Source organism: Micromesistius poutassou (assembly GCF_964030765.1).
Source record: "Micromesistius poutassou genome assembly, chromosome: 14".
In the NCBI taxonomy this organism is placed as follows: domain Eukaryota; kingdom Metazoa; phylum Chordata; class Actinopteri; order Gadiformes; family Gadidae; genus Micromesistius; species Micromesistius poutassou.
In genome coordinates, this window is record NC_140284.1 from 18,308,858 (window position 1) to 18,336,009 (window position 27,152).

Genomic DNA, 27,152 nt, shown 5'->3' on the forward strand with positions numbered 1-27,152 from the left:
CCAATTCATATATGAGCTTAAATAGGTGTAGGCTACGCTTACATTAACCCCTATGGGGGGGGGGGGGTAATGTAAACTTTAATCAAAGTTTATTTGAATGGTTTTGGTGGGGCCTAAACGTTCGCTTCCAAAGGTAGCCTACAATATTTCTCTTTTTTTTATTATTTGACCTGGTTTAACAGCCAGCGTCATCCAGACTGCAACCATATATGTGTTATATAAGAAGAGTGAAATTAAAGTTCAGGCTGGCACATCGCCAAGTATATCCTGCTAAAGGCATTGACGCGTGTGGGCTGTCTTGCTGTCTGAGTAAAAGGGGAACTGCTGCCACCTGCTGGGCGACATACAGCAGTTCAACGTAAACTGGATTTATGAAAGGAAATGACTGAAAGAAAGGTAGGCCTACGTTTAAAATGGTATATTTTCAGTCTACAACATGAAACTGCACATTGTATCAAAAGTTTCCAACAACACATAACTAAATAATGTATTTATTTAAGTTCATTAGAAGTTCATTATTTTCCCACTCCCCATAGGTCGATAATTTAATAAACCAATCATTATTTTGTTCTAGTGGGGAGTTTAGAAATATAGCCTGTGCAATATTCAAATGCATTCCCAGCGATCACGAAATCCACCCAACTTCAATGTAATGGGTGTTCTTTGGTGTACTTCCTAACGTCCGACCACTTGTTTGCTTTGATTAGGCCTAAGCCATAATTGCAGCCTACCTTGTGGCTCCGTTTGAAGGTGTGTTCTTCTGTTTGAAGGTAGCACTTCTGTACAGTCTATAATATCACTGATCTGCTTGTGGTAGCGTCTCTGGTGGGCTAGTAAATGAATGTGTGAAGCTCAGTTACTACCCACACACGTCACACTTTCAGCTAAATGTTCATGGAAGATTAGAAAATAGTTCTAATCATTTTCAATTAAAAATGTTAAAAATGTGCATGAAGTGTGTGTCCAGTGTAGCTGTCTCCATTATGACACTGGCTTGGAAAGTACTTGGCTTTTTTGGTTTGTGACCAACTGAAATGCTCTATCTCCCTCTGCTGTTTATGCAGGACAAGAATATAAGGTAAACACAAGAATATTACCTACATAAATATAAACTGTGCCGAACTATATACTAATACGAAAGCATAGAAAGTACCAAAGCTTCTTCCACAAATATACTTAATAAGCGTCATATAGGCATATTTAATAATCTTGTCAGCTTTTAGTAAATATTTGTTCAAGGTCTATTTTCTTATCTCACTGTTAATGTGTAGGCCTACTTAATAGTGAATCACCATTCACTGCCATGACTGCTTAAGCTATCACAGGATGTACCCGCAATTGTATATAAAAGTTTACACAATCACACACATACACGCGGATGCGCAGACAGTATCGGTAGTCGCTGTTCCACAGATTCTACACAATCGACAAGTTCCTCGAAAGTGTGGATTAGGATCGTGAAAGACCATTTTTTGGGAGTCAAGATTGTATTTTATTGTTATAAATGAGATTTTGAACGTCATATTACCACTAAAGTACAAATAAATACACAAATAACGTGATCCAATACGATCATATTTGACATATTTTTTCATCGCTGATCTAAGAAATTGAAAATGGCTTAGAAAACGTTATTATCTATTATAGGTTTAGTGGTATTATGTTAATATCACATCTCTACTGTGTTTTAAACAACATTCTGATGTTTAATAGTGTTAACAGTCGTCAAATCGAATGAAGTGGTTTGGGGGTTTGTCACTCAGCCAAAAGGTACTGGGTTCGATCCCCGATGTCTAGTCTACATGTAGGAATCTAAAGCGAGAGCCGTACTCCCAGCTGCTTCTAAACGACGTCTACAAATCCACTGAAAGTGCTTTGAATTAATGACGATTAATGATGATGAAAAGTTAAATCAAATTAATCAAAGTACTTTAGATAAAAGCATTTGATAAATGACTAGTTAGTTAGTCAAAGCATTAGGGTAACATAAATGGAAAGACATTGTTGTATTCCTGAAATTCCTCACATCAATAATAGATTGTTGGTATGTGCAGGACATAAATGTCATGTGACACGTCCGAAATCTTAAGATTAAAAGGCAAAACAAACACAGTTTTACAAAATGTTTATTAGAACTTCTCTCTGAAATCAGTTTTGCGTTTCAGTTTTGTTAACACTCCGCACCCAAATGGTCGTTGTGGCATTTCTATCTACATGGAAGAATGACATATTGCGTCCTACTGAGGTCATCTGAACGCCTATCATCTAATATCTAATGAAGTGTTAGTCCAAGCCTCCCCTCCTACCGTCCCGAGTTCTGGAAGTTCTGCGCTGAACATTTGGCCTTAATGTTCGTACATTCATACCAACCCTTGAGGGAGAGAGAGAGAAAGCAATACACTGTATGTGTTTTAGAATACCGGCTGTCGGATAATACTTAATCACGATTTGATCACGTATTTCATTACTAATTTAGTGGTGTTTTCCTTACAAGAAACCAATGCATGTGAAGCGTGTGGATTTCTCACATAGTGTATGGTGCAACTGTTTAAATAAAGTTTTGAAAAGAGTGTGCCAGGAGGATAGTGGGTTAGATGCTTGTGTCGTTAGTTGTGGTAGGGCTAACAACGTGGCCATTTAGTCTATTTATACCCTATTGGGTTCTTAACTAACTACAGCAATTCAAATAAAACAGCGCACACAAAAAACACAAATTCTGTCACAATCAACCCTAGAGCTCGTCGTGCTGGTAGACGTTGTACTCCTTCGACGTTATCAGGCCGTTACTGTCGTGATCGCTCTTTTTGAAAATGTCTGCCATGATTTTATCGTAGAAGGCATCGTCTTTAGGGGTCCCGGTTCTCTCGTACTCCAGCTGCAAGTAGCGTTTCACCTGGAAGAGCGGAGAGGGGAAACATTAGTGGAACCGATAGTGAGCATGCGCTGACGCTGGCTAAGTACTTTGTGTGGCTTTATCCAGGGTACGCCAGACTCAGAACTCACAGACCGGTCCTTCTTCCATCAACCAGTGTTAGCACCAGTAGCCATACATATGACTTTTGTGTGAGGTGTTTAATGTCTGCAACTGGATTTAATTACAAACACTTAATTGCAGACACTTAATTACTCCAAAAGGACAAGTGAGTACACCAGGGACTGGTCTGCTAACTGTTCCCAGGGTTTGAATGAAGCATGGTGATCTAGTATGCCAATAAGTAGGCTGTGGACATTGATGTTTGAACCCAGCACCTTTCATGGGTAGGGCTTCATACACCATAATAACTAAACTATCCACAAAATGTCTATCTAATGTCTAAAAATGTCTAATGACATATCTAAAAATGGCCCAATGTTCAAGTTTGAGCACCTCCCAGTTAGTAGGAGGAAGACTTTGGGGAATAGTGTCGATGTAGTCAATGTACTTATTTTTGGCTCAAATAAGCAAAGGATCCCTACAGAGTAATTAAACTTGTTTCTTTACCTTTCCCTTGATCATGGTCTATTTGTTATTGTGTCCAGCCAAGTCTCATTCAAGGAGAAGTCTTACAAGAGTTGAGTTGTTGCAAGACGACAACGGTTGAAACTTGAGAGCTGAGATTGTAATGACAATAGGGAAATATCCTGCAATAACGAGATTCTCGAGCGAGACTGCTCCTTGAGCCAGACTTGTTTGGACACAGAAACAGTGGAAAAACCAGCACTTTGAGTGGAATTATATTGGCTACTGCCCAAAAGGATTACATTTCACCAGCAGAATTAAGCTGCAGCGTTCTCGCTCAATACTGGTGAACTGTGGTCTACCTCTTCTTTGGTCAGGCTTTTGTCCTGGTCCAGGTCTATTTCCCGGAAGGCCTCCATGCTGCGTGGACCTCTGGAGACGGAGTACAGCTCCACCTCAAACACCAGTGTGGCATTGGGTGGGACCACCGGGGCTATTTGGTCAAACACACACACACACAACATAAGCACCATTAGCATGGTGGAAAAAAGCCTCAACACTGGACTCACTATAAAATATGAGATAAAATTATTCTTTAACAACAAAGTTTCACTTATAGTCATCACATTTTAAAGTCATCCCAAGCCATTTAATTCCGATTTTTTATTTACATTTTGCTCAATAATTCAAATAAAATCCCATTAAAAGGATAACAAATCTATGGTGATCAATCTAATTTAATTAAATGTATAAAGTCCAAACAAGAAGGATAAATAAAGACAAGAATCAAGTTGTTGTTGATTCTTCACGTTTGAATTCTGTATAGTACCAGTTAGTTGTTCATCTCATGGAGAATAACCCCTTTAGAAGACAAAAGGAATTATGCACTCGGCCATACTCTGATGTTTCTGGCACGCTGCAAGGTAGGTACCAATGTTTACAGCCGCATAAAAACATGCAATGTTGAGACAAAACATGCAGTTTCACCAAAACAACCCCATTAAGAAAAAAACGATTTCACCGACAGAAGATGAAGGTCACAGGTCGAATACGGTGACTCTAGAAGATAGGAGAATGCTGTCCAAGCATCACAACATCTCAAATCCATGCATAGCCTGTGAGGGGTATATTAAAGGGCCCCTATTCTTCCACCAGGTGTGACATGACTAGCCATGTCAGGTATATAATGGACAGATCAGCCTACAGGCCTACCCAGTGTATATCGCTCTGGTAGGCTGATCTATCCATCATACATCTTGTCGGACACTCCCACGTGTGATGCCACCAGTGTCGATTTTGAAATGGCCTTTTAACGTCTTACAGACATCACCCGTGGTGGCAAAATAGAGGCCCTTTTAAGAATAACTCGAGACCTGAGATGCGGATCAGCGTGCAACTGCCGCAGTATTAGTGCCCAGGAGCAGGGGTTGGGAAACAGAGGAATAGAACCCGTGAAATGTCTGCATGCTTACGGTACATGCCCAGTGGAGGATGAGTAGCGCACAGCTGCATTCAACGACACACAGAGCGGCCCAGTCAGGCAACTAAAGCACTGTGGAGAGAAGACAGACAAGGTGAGAGCATTCTGCTGTGCCAAACACTCCCCGTTATATTATTATTATATTATAACATTTTAACAGCACAACAATCTGTTTTACTTTAAGTATTGATAATCTGGATAAACTAAGCTATGTCAATTTATAATTTTTTGCTTTCAGCAAGGCCTTAAGAGAATGTTAACGAATTGGGGAGTTATAGAGGCAGTGTGGCTATGACTGGTTAAGGGGGACACAAAATACAGCTGACTTGAAAAATACAGGTCATTTCTTTATTAGGGGTATTACGTGATGCTTACCTTTGCCTTCTTTTCCAAATCCCAGGGAAGGTGGGACGGTAATTTTGCGTTTTTCTCCAGGACACATGTCATTCATCCCTAGATCCAGGCCTTTGATGACCTGCCCGACGCCCAGCACAAACCACTGAGGGTGGCCAGCTTTGTCTGATCGGCTGGAAAAAGGCATAAACAAAGTGTGGTAACTAAAGTGGATTCTACATATTGCATTTTGTATCTCCTTGATGCGATTGCGAGACAGGATCCCTTCAAAGTGGATGGGGGACTTGAAGGCATGTTGACATGTGCTGTTAAATTGACTGGCATCTTTGAAACGATCGTTGCATAAGTATGAAATGGCAAGTTTAGTTGTATAGCACCCATCACACACAAGCACTCATAGCACTCATACAATGGCACTGATCACATGTAAAACGCATTACGAAGACAATCAATAAAATAGGGGATGCGTTATGTTGTTGCTGAAACAAGATAACCCACTCGATGGATGGTATTGTTCACAGTCCAACCTCTGTGAGATTGATTGATTACCGTTCACTTTGGAAAGATCCCCATGCACAGTATTTGATGCAACGGTGCATCTCAACTGGCTAATGCAGATACTGTGGAAAGGTTGCTTTAAGTTGCAATACTTACCCGTGTCAGTATCCAAGTAGGCCTATGTAGCGAATGCAATGCGTTGAAAACCCAAAATAGTTAACGTAACAGCCTAAAAGGTTACCTGCAGTAGAACTGGGTGCCATCTTTGGCAAGATAGCCATCATAATGAACGTTCATCAGATTTCCCTTTTTACTTTTCTGATTGCATTCCATCGGTTTGAACACAACTTCAATCTTAACTTCGCTGCTCGAGTCGTCTTCAGCCGCCACGACAAGAAACAACCACATTTGTAGAAAAATAAACGAGCAGAGAAGGAAAATAAACTTGGACATCTTGACTCCTTGCGTTCGTGGCAATATTTGAAGATGACGTTTGGGGGAGGTGACACCATTCGCAAGAGCCAATAAAGAGCCACTAGTTGTTTCGCACGACCCCGCCTACTCTGTGCAACGCGGCGGAGATGAGCAATACCAGACACGTGACTTTTTGTATTTTGGTCCAAGTTTCAAGCAATTCCAGAGTAAATTGGACAAGTCACAATTTATGAAAGGATTTAAGCAAGTCAAATCCCAAGTCAATTCAAAGTATGACAATTAATTTAAAGGGTATTATAATTATTAGTGTTCAGTTAAATAACGAATTAAATATAAAAACATAACTTTTTAAAATCGTATTTACATGCCACCGTAGTCGTTGGAAGGGGGGGGACCTCAGTTGCAACCCCTCAGATCGTCAGATGCAACCCCTCGGATGAAACCCCTCAGATGCAAGCAACCCTTCAGTAGTTACCCCTCAGTGTGCAACCCCTCAGTAGTTACAACCAGCGCCGTCGTATAGGGGGGAAAGGTTATGACAATTATAAGGGCCCACAGCCCACTAGGGCCCACACACAGCCCCCAGTAGCCTCTATGACAAAATGATTATGCATACACTGAACTAATATATATTGATATGAATGAATCTGAATTAAAACAAAGCCACAAATCATACAATATTTTTATTTTAATAATTTCAATAATCCCCTTGGCCCCTTCTTTAAAAATGGGTTGGTCCACACCGCGGTTCGTTCTTCCCAGGGACGTGCACAGGAGTTTTGAGGGGCAGGTGCCGGGGGGGGGGGGGGTTGGATCGCGGACGAGCGCTATTGCGGGCGTGATTGTTGACGGGGAGGGGGGGGTGGGGGGTTGGATCGCGGACGAGCGCTATTGTTAACGGGGGGTTGGATCGCGGACGAGCGCTATTGCGGGCGTGATTGTTGACGGAGAGGTGGGGGTGGGGGGTTGGATCGCGGACGAGCGCTATTGTTAACGGGGGGTTGGATCGCGGACGAGCGCTATTGTTAACGGGGGGTTGGATCGCGGACGAGCGCTATTGCGGGCGCGATTGTTGAAGAACACTCAGAGCTGAGTCAGAGGGCACTTTTGAATACAAGGCAAAAAGGGCAAGGGCTCAAGCCAGTGGCGTAACATCATGATGATGGCCCCGGTGCAAATATTTTTTTTGTGCCCCCCCAAAGATTCAGTCAATGACTGCGTTTACATGGATATTAATACTCCGATATTAATCAGAATAAGGTCTTAATCAGAATATGACGCTGCCATGTAAACACCATTCTCCGATTGCCTTAAATATATTATGGTCATATTCGGAATAAGCATAAGCTGAATAAGGTATGTGGAGTATTCCAATCATATTCTGATTATTGAGGCACATTCTAGACATGTATACACCTTAATCGCATTATAATGTCCTTTCAGAATATTTGCAGCATTTTGCGACAAGCCGACAACTGAGTCACATTATGGCAACAAACTGACTTCAGAGCTGCCAACTCTCACGGTTTCACTGTGTGACACACGCTTTTGCCTGTTTACACACGCACACACGCCACACATCCAAATTCTCACGGCAAAAAAAAAATACCCCCCCCCCCCGGTCAACAATCCTGATCGCCTGCAATCCAACACTCCCCCCCATCAACAATGCCGATCTCCCACAATCCAACACTCCCCCCCCGTCAACAATGCCGATCTCCCGCAATCCAACACTCCCCCGGTTGCACCGTCGATATTTACGCCACTGGCTCAAGCACCCCTAGGGCCCTATGTGTGCACGTGCCTGGTTCTTCCCATGGTTCTTCCTCATCGGAAGTGAGTGAGCGATGAGACTTACAGTGAACAAACAAGCCAATTTAAACTTTAATTGAGATTAGATGAGGCTTGTTGTTGTTTTTGAGATTTGTTTTACAACAACGTATTCCATGTGCTCTTTGTTTCACTTGCACATTTAAGTTAAATGCTACATATTTACCTGTGGACTATCTTGAGCCAGGACACTTTGTTTTTTGCATATCAGTGCTTGATTGTTAAATACAATAAAATACCCACACCTATTTGTTGAGTGGTTAATTGAAAATGTATTTGCAATCAGAGGTGTAATAACGTGTTGCAAATCAGGGAAATGAGAATAAGACAATTAATAATACATAATTTACATAATAATACTCTGACTTGTTAAGTCGTTAAATGTAAAAAAGGAAACAAATTGGGTGTATTACACCAGGCACCGTCAAGAACACTGAAAAACAAGAACATTTAAGGTGGCAATGAATGGGGTAGAGAGGGGCCCACACCGATATTCTTTCAGGGGGCCCAGAATTCCTAGCAACTGCCCTGGTTACAACCCCTCAGTAGTAGTTACAACCCCTCAGTAATTACAACCCCTCACCGCTAGTGGTCACCTCAATCTTACACACTGCACCTTTCAGCTTATTTATATGAGAGCACTGTTCGAGACCGCCTCCAGATCACTGCTTGCTTCCCCTTTCATTGGACAAATCCGGGTATTTTCTTTAGCAATATGTAGAGACGTTTTGCTGGCGAACAAACCGGGTACTTTGACCCAAACCATGGTATTTTCCTAACACAAACTCACATTATTCAACTGATTTCAGCCATCTGATGCAGCTTTGACGTTATATGAATCATCATTTTAAAAAGCGATCCACATTTATGGTTTGGTTGGTAGGCCTATGTGAACTGATCGATAGACCATCAGGAAGCTTGGCTGGGGAAAGGCTGATGCCGAGCTTCAGAAAGCACCGCTCCCCACTGCTGTAAAGTACTATTATTAAATATGTTATATTACATATTTATTATATTATTTATCAATCTATCCGTCGAACATCACTGATATATATATATATATATATATATATATATATATATATATATATATGTATAGCAGATCAGATATGTCAAATTCAATCTATTCCATCCGTGTATTTTCTTTAATTGTAATTAACTCTGTAAAATTTGCTACAGAATCCCGAATAGAAATTGAGCAGACGTTTATTGAATCTACCTTAAATAAGTACGTAATACTGCATCGAAGGACGAAATACCCCCATAGAAATCCAACATGGAAATACACCGGTAAAAAAATAGGACAGGAAAATAATGATTGACAGCCCTAAAATCCAATAGGCGACTAGTACCCTTCGAAAGACTTGCCTGCGTAGCACCCCATTGTCACCAATCACAGAGCAGAGGGGAGGGCGTTATGCTCTGTTTATTTTAAGAAGACGAAGCCTGAATGTGACTCATTGCCGTCGTGACAACTAGCAAGAGCTCGCTCGGATCTATACTTCCTCTGCCGTCTCCCATCGCTACTGGAACCCAGGTTTCTCTTTTAATCGCCTGATCGGATTGAGATGTTACATTTTAGGCGTTCAACACTGCTGAAGGAGTTGTTTCACACCAATCTCAAGCGCCCGGCGGCCGTCTCAAGAAACAAAACGTGGTTGCTGTCGAGCCACAATTGTGTCGCTGCCGCTTCATTCGATGCCAAAGTCGTGTCCACCCTCAAGGTCCTTCATGCCGGCGCACACCGCCCTTTGCTGACCGGCGGCGGCGCGTCATGGAGCGCACGGTCGTACTGCGTTAAATCCGAGGGCGCAGTGACGTCGGACGAGCCGGGGAAGAAGGACGATGTCACCGGCGGAGCGACGGGCGATAAGTGCGTTTTTTTTTCGAAAAATGAATCGCCTTGTTCAATCCAACGTGTTGCTAACGGGTGGCTCGCATGTGATGTGGTCGTAAGCTGTGCTACTAGGGGAATAGGAGCCATGACGCATGTAGCTCCAGATGCCAATGGCTTGACTCAGCACCACGATTTAACCGTGTATTGTCCATTTCTACCCCCAAAACCCACAGATCATATCTTTAGCCGTCAACGCCGTGTCAAGTCAAATAGCATTTACTCGAGAAAGGTGCCCCGGGTAGGCTACTGATATGAGATTACACTGTTCATGTGCTGTCGGGTTGTCAGTGCAGATAGCAGGAGGGGATGCGTATGCGTTTGAAGGCGAGACCGGACCCATGGGCGTATAGTGAGAAATACCCTTTTCAGTAGGCGCGTCGTGACGTTGAATTTGGCCTACTTATGTGTGCGTCTTCTAGGTGTTTCCACCCAGACTCCCTCCAGATGACTATCGCATAGGTTAAAGCCGATGTTGTGCACCCCTGCAGTCACATTTTGGTTTATGCTGTAGGGCAGTAACCCTATGTCAAAGAACCACCAAGATGACCTCTGTGTGGAATAATGATACAAATGTAATAACAGTTATTGCACTCCTTTTTAAAGGAACACTCTGGGATAGGTTATATAACTTAATTTGTAGATGTAGCTTTTTCAGTTGTTTCTCTCTCTATCAGATGGCTAGCGTTGACGCCTATTTACATATCTTATGATGAAGTGGTAATACTCAAAGCTTAACTAGATTTTGCTGCTGTACTGCTTTAAAGAAGAGGTAACTTCAGTTTGCTCATCATTGCAAGACATAATTAAATGTGTATTTGATTTGCCTTGGTCTATATTAATTTAATTGCAGTGGAGTTTCATGAGATGCTCATTAGATGATTCGCGTTCTTTTGAAGTTGAATTTGAACTGTCAAATTATACTTTTGGGGGTGTAGTGGAAAAAATTATCTCGTCCCTCTAAATACAAGTACTGGTAGTGATAGTATAGCTTGTAGTTGGTTAGTGCCTATCTTGCAATCTACTTTTCTATGATATAGCCATATTTACATGGTGTCATTGGTATGTGTTAATACTAACCCAATTATTACAGTATAAAACATAATATTGGCTCAAATTGGTAAATGTCAATGCGCCGCAAAGGCTTTTACAGTTCATTGTAATTCACATATATCCAGTAACAAGTTCACTGCACTATGGATTTGGTGTTTTTACTTATACATGAGACGTATAATAGCACTGGGTAATTGTAGAGATAAATTCCAGCTTAAAGCTAACGGGATGAAAAGCAAAAGTATGACCATGCATACATTATTTGTCATATAAGTCGTATTCCAAACCAACAGGAATGGATATAGGATAGGCGAGAGAGCGTAGTGGATGCGGTTTTCGACTCCCAACTGAAAGGTTCTGGGTTTGAACCCCATTGTTTGCAGTCTACCTGTAGGCATCATTGATCAGTGCCCTGTCCTAACCTCCACCTGCTGCTTAATGAACTGTATACAGTGAATACCTCAATAGTTAATAATCTAACAATCAGGGCATTATTCCAATAAGAAAGAAGGCGTGCGCGCCCTAGCTTGTTACTCTAATGCTAACGGTTGAATGTAGGTCAGCACTCGACTGCTAAAAGACCAGCCAATACATAGCATCCCAAACAGGAAGTGGAGAATGAGTTCCTGGCACCAATCGGGCAAAGGCTCGGTTGGGTGCGATAGCTTACAGCAATTCCTTTAGGAGAAGGGGGAGACAGTGGCAGTTGTCTATTTTGTATTGGTTTTAAAGCACCTGAATTGGTCCTAGCTATTCTTTAAAGGCACTGCACTAAGTGCCTCCATCAGTCCTCTCCAAGGACCACGTTTCAAAGCAGGAAGTGCCTGCATCATCACTGGCGCCACAGCACATGGTTGACGCGTGGAATTCAATTCAAACTTCTGGTTAAAATGCAATCTATTTAAGCTATCTATCTAATGCATCTATTTAAGCAATTATATATTACAGTATATATATAAATATATGCTGGGATTGGTTGCTAACTGTCACCCAAAGACCAACTAGTCTCAATTAAATTTCCCTCAACGTATGCCCTGGGCTAACAAAACAACCTGGCTTGCATGAGACAGCTAAAATGTCTCTCTGTACACTTAAAATTGAACAGGTTGTTGTAATGGTGTTCAACAGTATGATGCGTGCCTTTCAGTAAATATTTTGAGTTTGGTTATGAGCGGGCACTGTTTGCTCTCACTCGGTGTGTCCCTAGCTGTGTGAAGTGTTTTTCCTCTGGAAAAAGCTCTTAGGGAATGGGAGAGGGTTTCAACACAGACGTGTGTTCTACACTTGAAAGCGCAGATCAGACCATGATGTGTGGTTATTACTTCCTCAGGGGACCTCGTTCAGAAACAGGAGAGCTATATCACGAGAGCTGTGGGTTTTCTTTCAAAAATAGGTCTACAATTTTCGTAAACCTCTCGTTTTCACATTTATTTCCCAGTTAACATGTGTGCATCACTAAACGCTAAGCAATTGTAGTCACGGTCAGACCTTTGTGAGACCATTTTAAAATATTAGATTTTTGTCAAAAAATGTGTGATCAAATGTTCTATAAGTCTGCAATTTCCCACTACCCCAAATGCCTAACTGGCAACTCCAAGTGGGATCCCGACCCACATGTTGGGGAACACTGGGTTAGCCTGTTCAACCCTGACAACTACAGAGTTTGCTTCCCCCACTGTCCACAGCGTACCTGTAGGCCTCCTTGAGCAAGATGCCCTAACCCCTATCTGCTCCTTCATTACATGGTAAATCCTAAAAAGCAGTTGGGCCTCTCTTTCCGTTGTTTTCTCTCTAACCTTTCAGATATAATCAGGAACATAGCAGAGACTTTGAACAGACTTTTGCTATGTGTGGGAACATGAATGAAGGATTGCATACCAGGGAGGCCCAAACATGCCAAGATAGCTTCTTCGGGTGTCTCATTTCCTGACGCAGTACAAGGCAGCATAGTGTAGTGGCTGGGGTGTTTGACGGCCTGGCCAGAAGGTACTTGGTCCATCCCTGATGTCCCAGAGCCTACCTGTACCCATCCTAGAGCAATGTGCCAATGTGCTAACCACCTACCTCTCTCTAATGGCCTGTATCTATATTCACAGTTCAGATCACTAATGATGATGATGATGATGGGGCCTTTAGATCAGTGGTGTGTGTGTGTGTGTGTGTGTGTGAGGTGCTTGTTCTCCAGCCAGCTCTGTAGCTGTGTCTTCAGTGGCGTGTGAACCCGCTGGCATGTTGGCTTTAGTAATCCCGCCGCCCCCCCAGGACATGCAGGGCTAGCCGGTGCTTTGGGCGGCAAAAGGCATTCCAGGAATTCAGGCCACGACCCGGCGCGATCTGACTCGCTGGACACATCGATGTGACACCCGTCGGTGCGTGTGAGTCGGCGCGAGAGGAGGGGACTGACGGACTGTCCCCGCTACGCCGGGGGGGGGGGGGGGGGGTTCCCAAGCGTTGTCATTCATGTTGACGCACTGAATATTTTGTGCCGTCAAATAACCGGTACCTTCTCATTATCGTGTGAATGGAAGTGACTTGATGAACATTTCAATACCACGAGCCACGTGCTGGAGCTACGATCTGAGCTTCAGGGGCCGTGGTCTGGTCCTCAGGGTGGTAGTGTGAGAGATAAGTTATAACCGAAGCATCTTTTTAAAATATATTTTATAGTAGTAGCAGCAGCACTTGCTTATTTAATTGGGTTTTTTTTATGTTTTGAGAGGCACCAATGAAAACACCAGAGGGACAGAGAGACAACTATTTTGCTCCTTTCACTCCTGCTTTTTGTATGGTTCTAAATCCTTTAGCTCCACTGAGGAAACGTGTGTGCATGTGTACGTTGTGTTATCATAGTGATAAGACTGAATGGTACATAGTATTGGGATTGCTTTATTTTCGAGTTCAATGCAACACGTTATCAGAACACGCCCCTCATGGAAGTGCAGAGCGGGAACCCATTGAGGTCAAGGTCTCATCCTCAATAGGGCCCTGTGTACATACAAGTTGTACATACAAAAGCAAATAAGATGCGTCAAGAAAAATATCCTAAAAAAAGATAAAACCTCAAGTGCATTATAACAAAAAGCAAGCAAGGCCTCTACAGTCCTCTGATAAAATGTAGATTTTAAAGGCTTCAAAAATATCCCAGTGGCACCAACTTGGTGTCCATCCGTACCCCTTCCTGTATTGCATTTTAACCTTTTGGTGCATAATTTTAATTATTAATTAATTATTATTAATATTAATTTTTGGGACTTCAAGGGTAGTCCAGTCCTGAGTGTGGGTATATAGACCCCATAATTCTCTTAAAGGGGTAGTTCAGGATTTTGGACATCGGGTCTCATTTCCAAGTGAGCCAGTGTGTTATTTATCATTGGAGACCATCCTTCTAGTTGCATCCGAAGGACTGATTGAAAAGTGTTGAAAATGGTCTCCAATGATAAATAACACACTGGCTCACTTGGAAATGAGACCCAATGTCCAAAATCCTGAGCTACCCCTTTAAGCCATTGTGCTATTGAACTACGGCTGGCTACGTTTGTGTTTGCTGTCATTCGTGTTGTTGAGTGTTCGTCACAACCATGTCTAATTATGCTTGTTGTGTTTTCCTTTGCCGGGGCCTGTTCCTTTCTCTCACCCTACCTGCTATACATGTTTGTAAGTATGACTTGCCTCATCATTGCTGTCTTTCTTTTTGACACTTCTTATTTGTATTTCTTTTTTGATTATCCCTTGTTTCCTTTACCTGACCCCATACTTTTTAGTTATGTTTAATGTATTTATTCTTGGAAACATGTGTTTGTGTGTGGGTGTGGAAGGGTGGTTTGGAAGTCCAAAGACAAGGGAGAAGGGTGTTTTCTTAACCTGCTATTGCAGATCTATACACAAAGGTCATAGCATAGATAGTCTCCTGTGGGGTTGTCAGTTCAGTGGGTTTTCTCAACCTTCAGGCTAAATACCAAACGTTCACCTTTCACCGGCTAGTGGCTGTCAGAATCTGAAGAAGTATCTGACGAAACAGTTAGAAGCCTAAATAGTTTGAAAGGATTAGTATTATTTTGATGCTATCATGATTAACTTATTAAAACAATGTGTTTACAGTATATTTATACTTACACATGGTGTTAAAATAAAATTGATTAAAAAAAATCTTAAATATAGTATTTGAACAACTTGCTGTTCAAACTCACACACATGCAATCTTTATTGGCCACACAAGTGGCTTTCCCGCTAGATAAGGCTGCATCAACAAGCCAGATATGGTCTTTATTTGTTCTTGTGTACACATAGAACATCAACACTGGCACACTACTTTTACTAATGTTCCCTTTCCAAGGAATCTTTTTCTGCAGAGTGCTCCTTTCACCTGCACAAAACATTTCTGGAAGGGGAATTTTTTTTAACATAAATATAAAATGTATGTGCATATAGTTTTGTGTACATGAACATTAAAGGAGTGGTCTATATTCTTAGGGTTAAGTGAACAACGTTGGCTTTGCTTATTATTTTTGTCATGCATTGGAAAGATTTACAGAACCTTAGTGTTACAATTCAAAGGTTGAGATCGACTTAATACAATATTTACATTATCCAAGTACCCCCTGGAATCCTTCTAAGTGGGGTTATCCCCATTGGAGAACCAATGCTTAGAACGTGCTTGACAGAAATGACCACTGAGTCACTGAGTGATACAGCATCTTCTGAATGGTGGTGATGGCTAATCTTGCCTAAGCATAATCTTCTATTGAATTAAATAAACCAATTTACATTGAAGGATATGAAATCTTGTCAACATAGACTTGTTACTAATGTGTGTGTGTGTGTGTGTGTGTGTGTGTGTGTGTGTGTGTGTGTGTGTGTGTGTGTGTGTGTGTGTGTGTGTGTGTGTGTGTGTGTGTGTGTGTGTGTGTGCGCATTGGATCTGCTAGGAGAAGAAATGCAGGCATTCTTCCTAGTCTGGAGGATTTGCTCTTCTACACCATCGCAGAAGGTCAGGAGAAGATCCCAGCACACAAGTTCATCGCAGTAAGTCGGGGAGTAAATCTATGAGGATACCATTAAACGGCAATATATGTAATTTATTGTAAGCCACTTCCAGTTAGTAGGCAAGAGACTTTTAGAATATCAATGTTCTGTACACCCTAACTGGCGGTTAGGGTTAGGGTCCAACTGTGTAACGGGAACTAGCGTTGCACGGCAGGCTGGTGGCTTGACTGGAGTGGTTAAACCTTGCATGCTTGTCAACATTTATTTTTTTTCTAGAATATATCAGTTATAGGATGTGAATTATCTTACTTTACTATTATTGAACTCACTACAGATTGATTATGAATACAGATTTGTCCAGGTTATAACCTGCTATGTCATACCATATTTTTCAAAAATAAAGCTGAAGCGGTAAATAAGGTTACCCATCTTTCAAAACGCCACACATGAGCCGCTTCGTAGTATAAGCCTATCTTATTAAGCATATCTTATTACGCATCTTTGCAACCCAAATACTTGCATGTGCTGCCCAATGCTGGTGTGAAACCTCAATGAAATTGTTAAAATAGTACAATGTTCTTTTAGGCTTTTAACTGCTGTGCAATTATGCCAATATTGTTTTTTGCGCATTAGATGATTTATGTCTATCAGGGCTGTCAGAATTGGGCAAAAATGACTGAAATGAATATTACTTCTCAAAAGAACAACCACATTTTAATATTATCAGGCGTTAGGCCTCAAGGCCTACTGATTAATTGCCGAAAACACAAGACGATGTGAAAAGCCGACATGTGAGGAGCCCAGTGCCGATCTCTTTTAGGCAACCAAAAAAAAAAAAAAAGAAGATGAACCAGATCATTTAGGTTGGGCTTTTCCTTCTGAAGTGGACTGCCTGGGAGTAAACAGTCACAGCAAGCCGTTACCACTGCTCTTAGGTAGTCCCCGATCCCCTTATCTGAATGACTTGAGTCCTTGAGCTACTGCATTGTTAACTAACTGCTCTTCACTGCCTGCTTACCTCCAGGCCCTGAAGACCACGGGGCTGCGCACGGGAGACCCGCGGCTGAAGGAATGCATGGCCACGCTGAAGGAGACGCTGAAGAACACCTCAGACGGCGTCATGCTCGACAGACACCTCTTCAAGAAGTAGGGAACCGGTTCTCCTCCTGCTCCTTGCCCTCCTTTTCCTCAAGCAAGCTTTTTTTCTTGCTTAGTCTTGCGTATGTTGTGTGTGTATGGGACGTTGCACAAAATGAAAACTGTTTTAGCAAACATTGTTTTATCTCGGTGTGGGCGCGTGTACAAGGGAGTTCCTATTCTTCATGAGGATGTCACATGATCATTCTCAGAATGTGTTTACTTCCTATTTTTGAACCAGCTACCCCCCCTGTCCTCCCCCCCCCCCCCCCCCCCCCCCCTTTGCTGGGCTCCTACGACGACCATAGCTGTAGCTATGTCTTAGCAATAAACACCTAGTTTATTAGCGAGTTGCAACGAGGTACTGGCAGAGCAGGCATTACCTGGATACCATGTCAGAGCTCTCCACCAAGTTGGTGAGTTTATGGCTAGTTTTATCCATTGTGCATTGTTGCCCAATTCACCACAGGCAACCTTGCGCAGCCCCAGCGCAATCAGCCGGTCTTGGCCAGTTTAGGCAGCTTAAACCAGCCATCCACCGCACACAATCCAGAGAGTGACTTCGCAAGCTGATTATTGATGTTTGTTTCAGCTTGCTGGTGTTCCCAAGGCCACGTTAGGTCAAGATGTATAGGGCTTGCACATTGTGACATCAAATCAATCACAATGACCACATCCATTTCGGAAGTATAGGAGCTTTGGAATGTGTATTGATTGTAATGGCGTTTTGGTCATTGTCTAGTAATCATTATGGGGAGACATCGTGTTTGAAACTGCCTCAACGTTTCTCAAGGGAGTCAATGGCAAATCAATGTTTTCATAAGCCTAGATTATGGTATATTTATGTTCATGTAGAATTTCATATTACAACTCTCTCCTTGAGAGAGTTGTAATGTTAGAGAATGGCAGCATATCGGCAACCAAAAATCCCATGATGCATTCTGATGTACCAGCCGAATTGCATATGAACCTGCACAAGGTTGGACTGAGTGAAACAAAACAAATGTAATTTAAAGTTTCCCAGCATTCACCACTCCCTTTGTTCCTACTGGAAGGGTTGACTTCCTTCAGTTGATACGTTTTGGAGTTGACCAACATGGTCAACAAAATATTTTGGATGGATTGCACACATCAACGTGCTTGGGTTTCGTTTTTTGCTTGTAAATCTGGGAAAGCTGAAGCCCTGGCATAAGATCAAGAATTCTGTGCTGGCGCCGCTGCCAAAACAATCATGTTGGTTTGTCCAAGTAACCTGGGAAACTATTTGACACCCAGTGAGGGCATTATTATTATGATATTTTAATAGTTTCTTAATTCTTTTAATGTGACTTTATGGATGAATCGTTACAGGGATGAGGCTAAAGCTGATCTATTCCTTAACATGCATGCATGTCTCTCTGCCGATGGTACATTTCTTTGAGTGCTCCCAGTCATCCTGAACCCCTCCTAACACCCTCTCTTCTCCTCCTCTTTCTTCCCTCTCTTCTCCTCCTCTTTCTTCCCTCCTAACACCCTCTCTTCTCCTCTTCCTCCTCTTCCGGCCAGGTGTGTGCAGAGCAACATCGTGCTGCTCACCCAGGCCTTCCGCAAGAAGTTTGTCATCCCAGACTTCCCGACGTTTGCCTCCCATATCGACGAGCTGTACGAGAGCGCCAAGAAGCTGGACGAAGGACAGGTTCGTAGGTTTTGACCTCCTTTTTGACCCCTTTTCCTGAATCAACACAAACACATGGTTGTTGACATTGTCATTAGCTTCGTATATATCGTTTTTTAATGTTTTAAGGTTTGGCAAATTAAAATCACAGTCGCTTGATTTTTGTATTATGGGACAAAAGTGTCCCAAAAAGTGAGGCTGTAGTTGATCTCTCTGTATGATGGGGGTGTGACGCGCCTTGTGATTAACGCTGACTAACCCTTAGGGCCCTTCACGAAAATACAAATCTCTCTCTCTCGCTCGTTTCCTTTTTCATCTATTGTTTATTGTTGTCGAGGTCCATTTCTGTCATTTGGTGTATAAATCGTTATTCTTTTGCACTCGTAAATGTACGCGTTTATGATTTGATTCCCCTCCTTATTCTAACGCGAGCTTCCAACGCTTTTACATGCTCTGCGTCTTGTATGTCGTAACCTTTCTGTCATTCCTCCCTCCCAGGTTGCGGACTACATTCCCCAGCTCGCTAAATTCAGCCCTGACCTTTGGGCCGTGTCTCTGTGCACAGTGGACGGACAGAGGTAGGAGGTCGCCCTTCTCTCTCTTTATTTGAGCGCTGTCCATAAGGGTGAATTTGTCATAACCTACATATATTGGGAGGCAGGATGGGTTCTGTGGTTAGGGGCCCAGCTGAAAGCCTCTGGGTTCAAACCCCTATGTTGGCCTAGTCTGTCTGTAGGCATTGTTGAGCTCGGATGCCTCGCCTCGTCATGCTCAGATTAGGGCTGGGCGATAAAACGATAACGATATGTATTGCGATAGACACGTAATCAATATCAATAGAAAATGCGTTCGATAGAAGGTTTCGAGGGGGGGGGGGGGGGGGGGGGGGGGTGGGCGGTCAGTCGGACAGGCGCTAATCTCTAGTTAGTGAACATGCTAACTAGCGATCTTTACAACATGGATGATGGTTCATGACAGTACTGGACATATCTCCATGTCCCAACAACAATGACATCCGTTGAAGATAAGCTTTAATCCACCTACCAAGTAATGCAATAGTGATCTCATGATCTCATCTCTTATGTTTACATTTAACACAAATGCAAATGTTTTTAGAACACTTTTTGTAGCACTTGTTTTTGAGCACTTTATAATTCATAATTGTTAAGTTTTCATTGTGATGTTCATTTTCATTCAGACTTATGTTTATATTTATTTGAGTTTTCCATGGTTGTGTTGACATTGTCGACATTCCTTTTCCCTGTCTGCCTACAATCAGGGGAAGGTTAAGAACAGTTTACGTTTATATTTTTCTCCTAGTCCTTTACTTTTTTTTTTTCGATATCGACCGATATGAAACACTTATATCGTGATACAGTTTTCAGCCGTATCGCCCAGCCCTTGCTCAGATTCTTTGCATAGGCGTCTGCTTAATACCTTAATAGCAAACACAACATGTCAAGGGTTATTTGTTTAGATTATTTCTTGGCTTCAAACAAACACGTGTAAACCTTATCTCATGCGGCGGTGGCATATCTGGGTCAGGAGTTTGCGATTGCGCCACCGGATTGGATTTGGATTTGGTTTTGTTATGACTGAAACCATTTCGTTATGACTTTCGTTATGACTGTGGTCATCAAGCATCACTCTGTGTCCTAGTCCAATCTTTACGACTTCCTCTGTAAAAACAAACAAGCCAGAGCGCAAACGCGTGATTGTAGCGAGAACACTGGCTTCCAGTAAACCCGGGGTGATTTTAACTGTGTTAGATCTGTGGTCAGTGTGTTAGGTCAGTATATCTATCCCAGATTAAGGGTACCGTGTTCGTGAGCATAACCCCTGCCTGCTCCTTAATGACATGTCTGTACTGTCTCACCCCAACCTGCTCCTTCGTGACATGTTTCTGTACTGTCTAACCCCTACCAGCCTCTTAATGACATGTTTATACTCTCTTACCCATACTTACTCCTTAATGACATGTTTCTGTACTGTCTAACCCCTACCAGCCTCTTAATGACATGTTTATACTCTCTTACCCATACTTACTCCTTACTGACATGTATCTGTACTGTCTAACCCCTACCAGCCTCTTAATGACATGTTTATCTCTGACCTATACTAACTCCTTAGTGACATGTATCTATACGGTCTCACCCCTACCTGCTCCTTCGTGACATGTGTTAGTACTGTCTAACCCACACCAGTTCCTTAATGACCTGTATCTGTTCTGTCTAGCCCCTACCTGCTGCTTAATGAGATGCCTCTGCACTCCCTAACCTTAACCTTAACCTTAACCAAATGAATACAATATAATCAGACAGACAGAGCCTTGTGGTCTGTGTATACGATGACATCCATATCTCCTCTGCTCTCTCTCTCTCTCTCTCTCTCCCCCCCCCCCCACCCATCACCAGGCACACAGTAGGCGACACCAAGGTCCCCTTCTGTCTGCAGTCGTGCGTCAAGCCCCTGAAGTACGCCATCGCCGTGCATGACCACGGCACGGACTACGTGCACAGCTTCATCGGGAAGGAGCCCAGCGGGCTGCGCTTCAACAAGCTCTTCCTGGACGAGGAAGGTGAGCTGACGGTGCAGTAAACACTACGGTGTTCGCTGCAAAGGGTTGGCAAAATTCAAACGACGCGATTGCCCTACTTGTGTGGTGTCGCTGGTTTATGTGTTTGTGTTTGTGATGTACGTCTTGTGATGGATTGCCTCACCGACCCGCGGGCCCCACAGAGGAATTCAAATCTGGCACTCTCGCTCTCTCCCTCGCTCCCCCCTGTCTTTCCGAGAAGTTCATGTTTACTTGTCACATACATGGTGACATATTTAAGATTGATTTCCAACTTTATAGATGTGGTCCGGTCCCATTACTGGTTGCTCTAATGTGATGTTATACTACGAGATTTGCGGGACAGATCTCAGAGGTTAAATCCGTTATCCTTTGTAGTGTCTTTAATAACGACTAATTACAGGTTGTAATTACTAATTACAAGAGTGTTCAACTCTCAGCCAAAAGGCACTAGGTTTGAGTCCCTCCACCTGCAGGTGTCCTTGAGCTAGATGTCCTAAATCCCATCCTGCTCTGTAATAACGTATATCTGTAGTCGCCGTTGCCTCGAATAAAATATTTTATTAGATGACTCCAATTGTACTTCCATTGTTCACGAAACCATTTCTATTCTCCAGATAAGCCCCACAACCCAATGGTGAACGCCGGCGCCATTGTTTGCACTTCCCTGATAAAGGTAAACACAACCTATGTACTCTTCTCCTTCCCGTGTATTTAAATGTTTACCATGTGTGTCGTTTACCCCCCCCCCCCCCCCCCCCCCGCGCCTGCCGGGTTTACATCAACCAGCGTCTTAGTCGACAAGTTCACCTCCAGGCCAGCATCGATATTAATATGACTGTTTCACAATGCCTTTTTATTTAACCTAGTTTTGTGTCAACAACAACAACAAAATGAACCATTCCAACCAATCATGGCAATGGTTTCATTTTGCAGTACCTCAGATACTCATTGTCATCACGGACGCCCAGGTGTGCTTATTTATCATAAGTAAACAAACTACTGCCACAAAGATCTTTGGCCAAGTAGGTAGGGCTAGTATTTATACTGCTCCCTTCACACACAAAGGCCATTCAGAGGGAATTATGCAGGGACAATCAATCAATAAATCGACCATCGAGGAAAGGCAATGACAGCGACGACTACTAGTCCGCAGCGTTTTAGTGTACTAGCGTTTACAATTATCTCTATTATATGCTTGATTCCACCATACAAGTCCTTCCCACGCCCATGGTGGTCAGTGATCCGTGACCCTGGGTCCCGGGCTCTTCAGGACATTGACCCCAGCGAGATGCCATGATGGTGGCACAGAGGGGATTAAAAAGAAAAAAAACCTAGGCTAATGCTTCCTGCAAGGGATTTAGCCCCGGTGGCCTACGCTGTGAGGTGCTCACTCACTGTTCCCTGCTGAAAATAACCAGCCGGTACAAACAGGTAGATGAAGACTGCATCTACCTGCGGTGAGGCAGAGCTCAGCCGCCATACACGACTAGCCAGCGCAGGAACAACGGTCTAAAAGGAAAGGTCCCGTCTAGCAGCTCTGTCGTTGGAGGTCGCTGTCGCCAAACTACCTGCTTTCTCGATAACTTTTCACAGTGCATTCACTAGAACTGACTGGCCCTAGTCTTTTTTTTATGTATTGATGTATGAATAATCGTCGTAACATGTCTATAATGCTTAAAGCTATGAATTCTAAATGTAAGGCCCAGTAAAGATCCCAACGTAGATTCCATCGTTGCTCTTTAACCTTCACATAATGACATCCACTTCTGTGTTTTCTAATCACTTTAACGAATTAGAAACTCAGACTGATCAAAAGTGAGTTCCAGGGCTGGAGATTAAATTTGATTGTGGGCGTTTTTAATCTCATCCGAACTCTTCCGTAAACTGTCCCGTAATCCCAACCATGTTCAGCTGCCGCCATCTTCATCCTTGTTTTTATACAACGTGTCATTTTCAAACCATCATTCATTTTAGAAAAAGCATAACGAACAGCTTGTAGAGGGAGAAAATGATGGGCTGTCATAGTGCATGCACGATGAGGCATGTTGGGGTTTGTGGCCGGTGCATCTGGACATGATGGTGATCTGTGCTCCCCAGTGGCTGCAGATCATCTGTGAGGATGACAGTCAGGGACTTTGACACGTACGTTTGGCGATTGTCCACATGTTGTCAGACTTCTATTTTTGATATCTACATATAGATATAGGACATGTATCACATGTGCATCTTGTGCATTGCATCGCCGTGCAACAGTTTTGTTCGATCTTTTTTGTTTGTTTGTTTCATTTAGGTTTTTATTTGCTCAATATGGTGTGAATGTCTTCAAATAATTGCTGGAATCCTGTTATTCCTGTCAAATAGTTACCCCCTACACACACACATGCTGCATAACCTACAACTGGGTCTACAAATGGAGCAAAACATGTTTCGGTTGAGACCAGAATGACTCAATCTAATAATTAATAATATTTATTAAAAATAAAATACCATAGAGTGCACAGAATCCATCGAAAACACGACACTTAATAAACTGAAGCTGTGTGCAAAACAATTTAACTTGGTTGATCTAGCAACCGATTTCTGGTTGGATTTGAAATTTATCTCAAATGCATGATAAACATTCAGGACGACGTCATGCAACTGAATATTTAGTTAATTCTCATCCGAACCCTAATCTAACATAGTTGTAACAAATGTATCTTTTAGATAGCAGATGCACGTATAAAATACCATTGCATTCAAACACATAAACGTAACCATTCGCTTAAAGGTGTAGTATTTAGTGGCATCTAGCGGAACGGACTTGGCAGAAATTGAATACAATATTCATAAGTATGTTTTAATTAATGTATAATCCAATGAAAAATACAAACCTTTTTGTTTCCGTAAAATGAGCCTTTTATATCAACGTTAGGAGCGGCACCTCTTCCACAGAGGCCACCATGTTGCCCAACCATGTTTCAACAGTAGCCCAGAACGGACAAAAGACTAGAGGGAACGCGCTATGACGACCAGTATATTATATATATATATATTTATTATTTATATCCTGTGTATTTAGATGATTAAATGATGGTGGTTATGATGTGTGGGTGTGCATTCTTTAATACATCCATGTTTTGGAGATATTCAATTTTGAGGTAGTTTCCCTGTTCCCTGTTTTACAATAAGTAAAAGTAGGCTAATACTCTTTTGGAGAAGGTTTGTATTGAAAACAAAACTCTTGCAGTACAACTGCAAACCGTAATGTTATCAATCATCGCCACTAGTTGCTACCAAATACTACACACTGGACCGTTTAAGTACATAGAGCGACTGACGTATGCAGATTTTCTAGTCTTGTCTGCATGGACTCATAAATGCAGTATTTGCATAATAATCGAAAGACTGCAGATGCAGTTTGGTCCTAACCCTGCACCACTGAGGGTGTATTCTCCTACAAAGTTCTGACACCATAACAAATACTGTACATATTTTCTCTGGCTCCTTCTTTGTCATAAATACCCACTTTCATTGGATGTAATTTGCGCCTCACCGCACACACCACTCCATCATGGAAACACTGTCCCCGAATCTGGACCATATCGACTGTGATCGTATACAGAAAGACTTGCACCTTTCACCCGCCCACACGCATAAAGATTGGCGGGTCCGACTATCGCACGTCTGCCCATCTTAAAATCCTTCCCTTAACACACGCTTAACACACACACACACAGGTTCACATACACTAGGCTTGGTATTCTCACGCCAGAGCGTCGGCAACGATTTTTTCTGACTTAATGCATGTCTAAACCGCGATCCACTGCCATAGAGATAGCGGTTCGCCCTGTTGAATGCATATTGTCAGGGTACTTAATGTGTGGTCTGTGCTCTCATCCAACCCATCACCATTAGTGTAATCTTCTATATTTCCACATAATTCATATTAATATTAAAACCTAAAATTGTATTTGGCACAAAATCTAGTGTATTTTCTGCGTTTTATGAGTTGTAGCTGTTTCTCCTTGTTGTGAGAAGTCTACAGTCGACCTCTGGTTGCCCTGGCAACATGTGGATGAAAAACAGAAAGCCACGGAAACTGTTGTTACATGGTGCTTGACAGGCTACATGTTGTTGCTGCTGTTTTTTTGTATGTTGTTGCATATTTTCCAGACTTAGGATCTGTGGGATATTATGACTGCTGCAGCAGGTCAAAAGACGTTGGTAAATTCTTCTTCCTTTTCCATATCTATCTCCCCCCTAATCCCTGGCTACTCAAACTCTCTCTCCAACTTTTCCTCTCCCACTTTCTTTCTCGCTCACTTTTCCCTCCTACCTGCCGTTAGAAAACTCCTCATGTAGTGACCCTTTAACAAAACCATGATTCTTATTTTGTATTTGTTTTGTTTGCACGGTGACTTGTAGTCCTTTACAAATTCGGCCATGCGTGTAGTGATGTAGTGATGTAGTCTCCCTTCAACTAAAATCAGAGCACAGCATTTGGGAAAATATTTGAGTCAATTTTGAACACTGGGACCCTTAATGTACACTTTGATAGAATTGCTCAGTGGCCACAATAGTGAAGCTGTTGGGGTGTTCGACTCCCTGCCAAAAGTTCCTGGGTTTGATCCCAGATTTCTGCAGTTGACCCCTAGATGTTGCTTAAGGACATGTATTGCAATTCATGTCACTTTGGAAAAAAGGTATATGCTAAATAAAATCTAAATAATCCGTTTTTTACCAATTGTAAGAAGTATTATTAATATTTAGCATAAAAAAACACTGACCCTAAAAAGAGAAAACATTTCTGATTTCTACTTAATTGACACTTTTATTATTCCACCCAATTCTTTTTGTTTTTATCAAGCGGGTGATCTTTATTTACTAGACTCTAGTAATTGAAGTGGTAAGGTTAGCGCCTAAGGAACTTGTGATATGCAAAGCTACGGCAGTTGGTCAGACACCAGCTTTTAAGTTTTGCCTAACTGACAAAGTATGTATGTGACTTCGCTAGAAGGCCAGATCTCTTATCCTGTATCTCCTCTCACCTCTCTCCTTCCTCTAGTCCTTCCCAAGGTCTCTCTGCCTAAACAATATCACTGTCACGCACATTTCACGTGCTATGATGCCTTAAACACACAAATTACACAAATGTGTACAAGTCACACACATTTATACCTACACACACACAGACAAAAACATGACACACAAACGCACAAACACACTGGTCCAAAGGATAATGGTCCATGTAAATGGGTGCAATTATAGATGGATATAAAATGGTACTTGCATACGCATTAAAAGCTACATGTGTTATAAACGGTTGATTTATTCAAAACTGTAAACTTGATCTTTTGATATGAATCTCCCAAAACGAACTAATTGGATGGGAAAAAGCTTGTTTCATAAAATTTTAAACTTTTTATTTACCAAATCATCTAGTTTAATCACCCGATCAAAGAACATGTTGAAACCTCCCTCTCTTTACTTTAAAATATACCCCTGTTGTATTTATTTATTTTTAAACCAATCGTTAGTGCATTGATTAATACTACCCAAACTTTTTGTGATTTACTTTTCTTTTTGTGCCGTCTTGATATGAATGAAAAAAATCTTAGCATCATGCTAATTTTGTAGTTCTAACTCACTAGCCGTAGCATTGTCATCTTTTTTCACCTTGCTCTGTTTGTTGCCGTTTTTCTCGGATGAATATATAACTGGCATGGGATGAACTTTGCTGATGCACTTTCCCTTCTCTCTTTTTTGCCCCTCAGCAAGGTGCAAGCAACGCAGAGAAATTTGACTATGTAAGTATGAAACCGTGTTTTCAGTCGT

At 42.2% G+C, this 27,152-nt stretch overlaps 2 protein-coding genes across 4 annotated transcripts in view; one reads left to right on the forward strand and one right to left on the reverse strand.

Annotated features, from left to right (window-relative positions):
• Window positions 1-2,143: 2,143 nt before the first annotated feature.
• On the reverse strand, window positions 2,144-6,221 carry fkbp7 (FKBP prolyl isomerase 7). Its single transcript, XM_084478437.1, has 4 exons — window positions 6,013-6,221; window positions 5,295-5,446; window positions 3,802-3,932; window positions 2,144-2,893 (listed from the first exon to the last, which is right to left on the reverse strand). Exons 1-4 carry the CDS (start codon window positions 6,177-6,179, stop codon window positions 2,732-2,734), a joined length of 612 nt encoding a protein of 203 aa, XP_084334563.1. The 5' UTR covers window positions 6,180-6,221; the 3' UTR covers window positions 2,144-2,731.
• Window positions 6,222-9,510: 3,289 nt separating this feature from the next.
• Window positions 9,511-27,152, forward strand: part of LOC311358633 (glutaminase kidney isoform, mitochondrial-like) — a 33,983-nt gene continuing 16,341 nt past the window's right edge. For 2 of the 3 annotated variants that reach the window (XM_084478726.1, XM_084478728.1), the window contains exons 1-8: window positions 9,511-9,909; window positions 15,909-16,005; window positions 16,991-17,112; window positions 18,649-18,778; window positions 19,256-19,335; window positions 21,172-21,335; window positions 21,950-22,008; window positions 27,092-27,124. In XM_084478726.1, the coding sequence (XP_084334852.1) occupies window positions 9,605-9,909; window positions 15,909-16,005; window positions 16,991-17,112; window positions 18,649-18,778; window positions 19,256-19,335; window positions 21,172-21,335; window positions 21,950-22,008; window positions 27,092-27,124 (990 nt within the window). In that variant the 5' untranslated portion in view covers window positions 9,511-9,604. The remainder of the gene's footprint in view (window positions 9,910-15,908; window positions 16,006-16,990; window positions 17,113-18,648; window positions 18,779-19,255; window positions 19,336-21,171; window positions 21,336-21,949; window positions 22,009-27,091; window positions 27,125-27,152) is intronic. The other variant, XM_084478727.1, reaches the window with a different exon arrangement.

What these genes read in the sequence shown, in the direction of transcription:
- fkbp7 (XM_084478437.1), bottom strand. Translation starts at nt 6,179, where the DNA reads ATGTGGTTGTTTCTTGTCGTGGCGGCTGAAGACGACTCGAGCAGCGAA. An exon ending in ATTTGGAAAAGAAGGCAAAG is followed by an intron (nt 3,933 to 5,294) that starts GTAAGCATCACG and finishes TTGACCAAATAG; the next exon opens with CCCCGGTGGTCCCACCCAAT. An exon ending in AAAGCCTGACCAAAGAAGAG is followed by an intron (nt 2,894 to 3,801) that starts GTAGACCACAGT and finishes CCGCTCTTCCAG; the next exon opens with GTGAAACGCTACTTGCAGCT.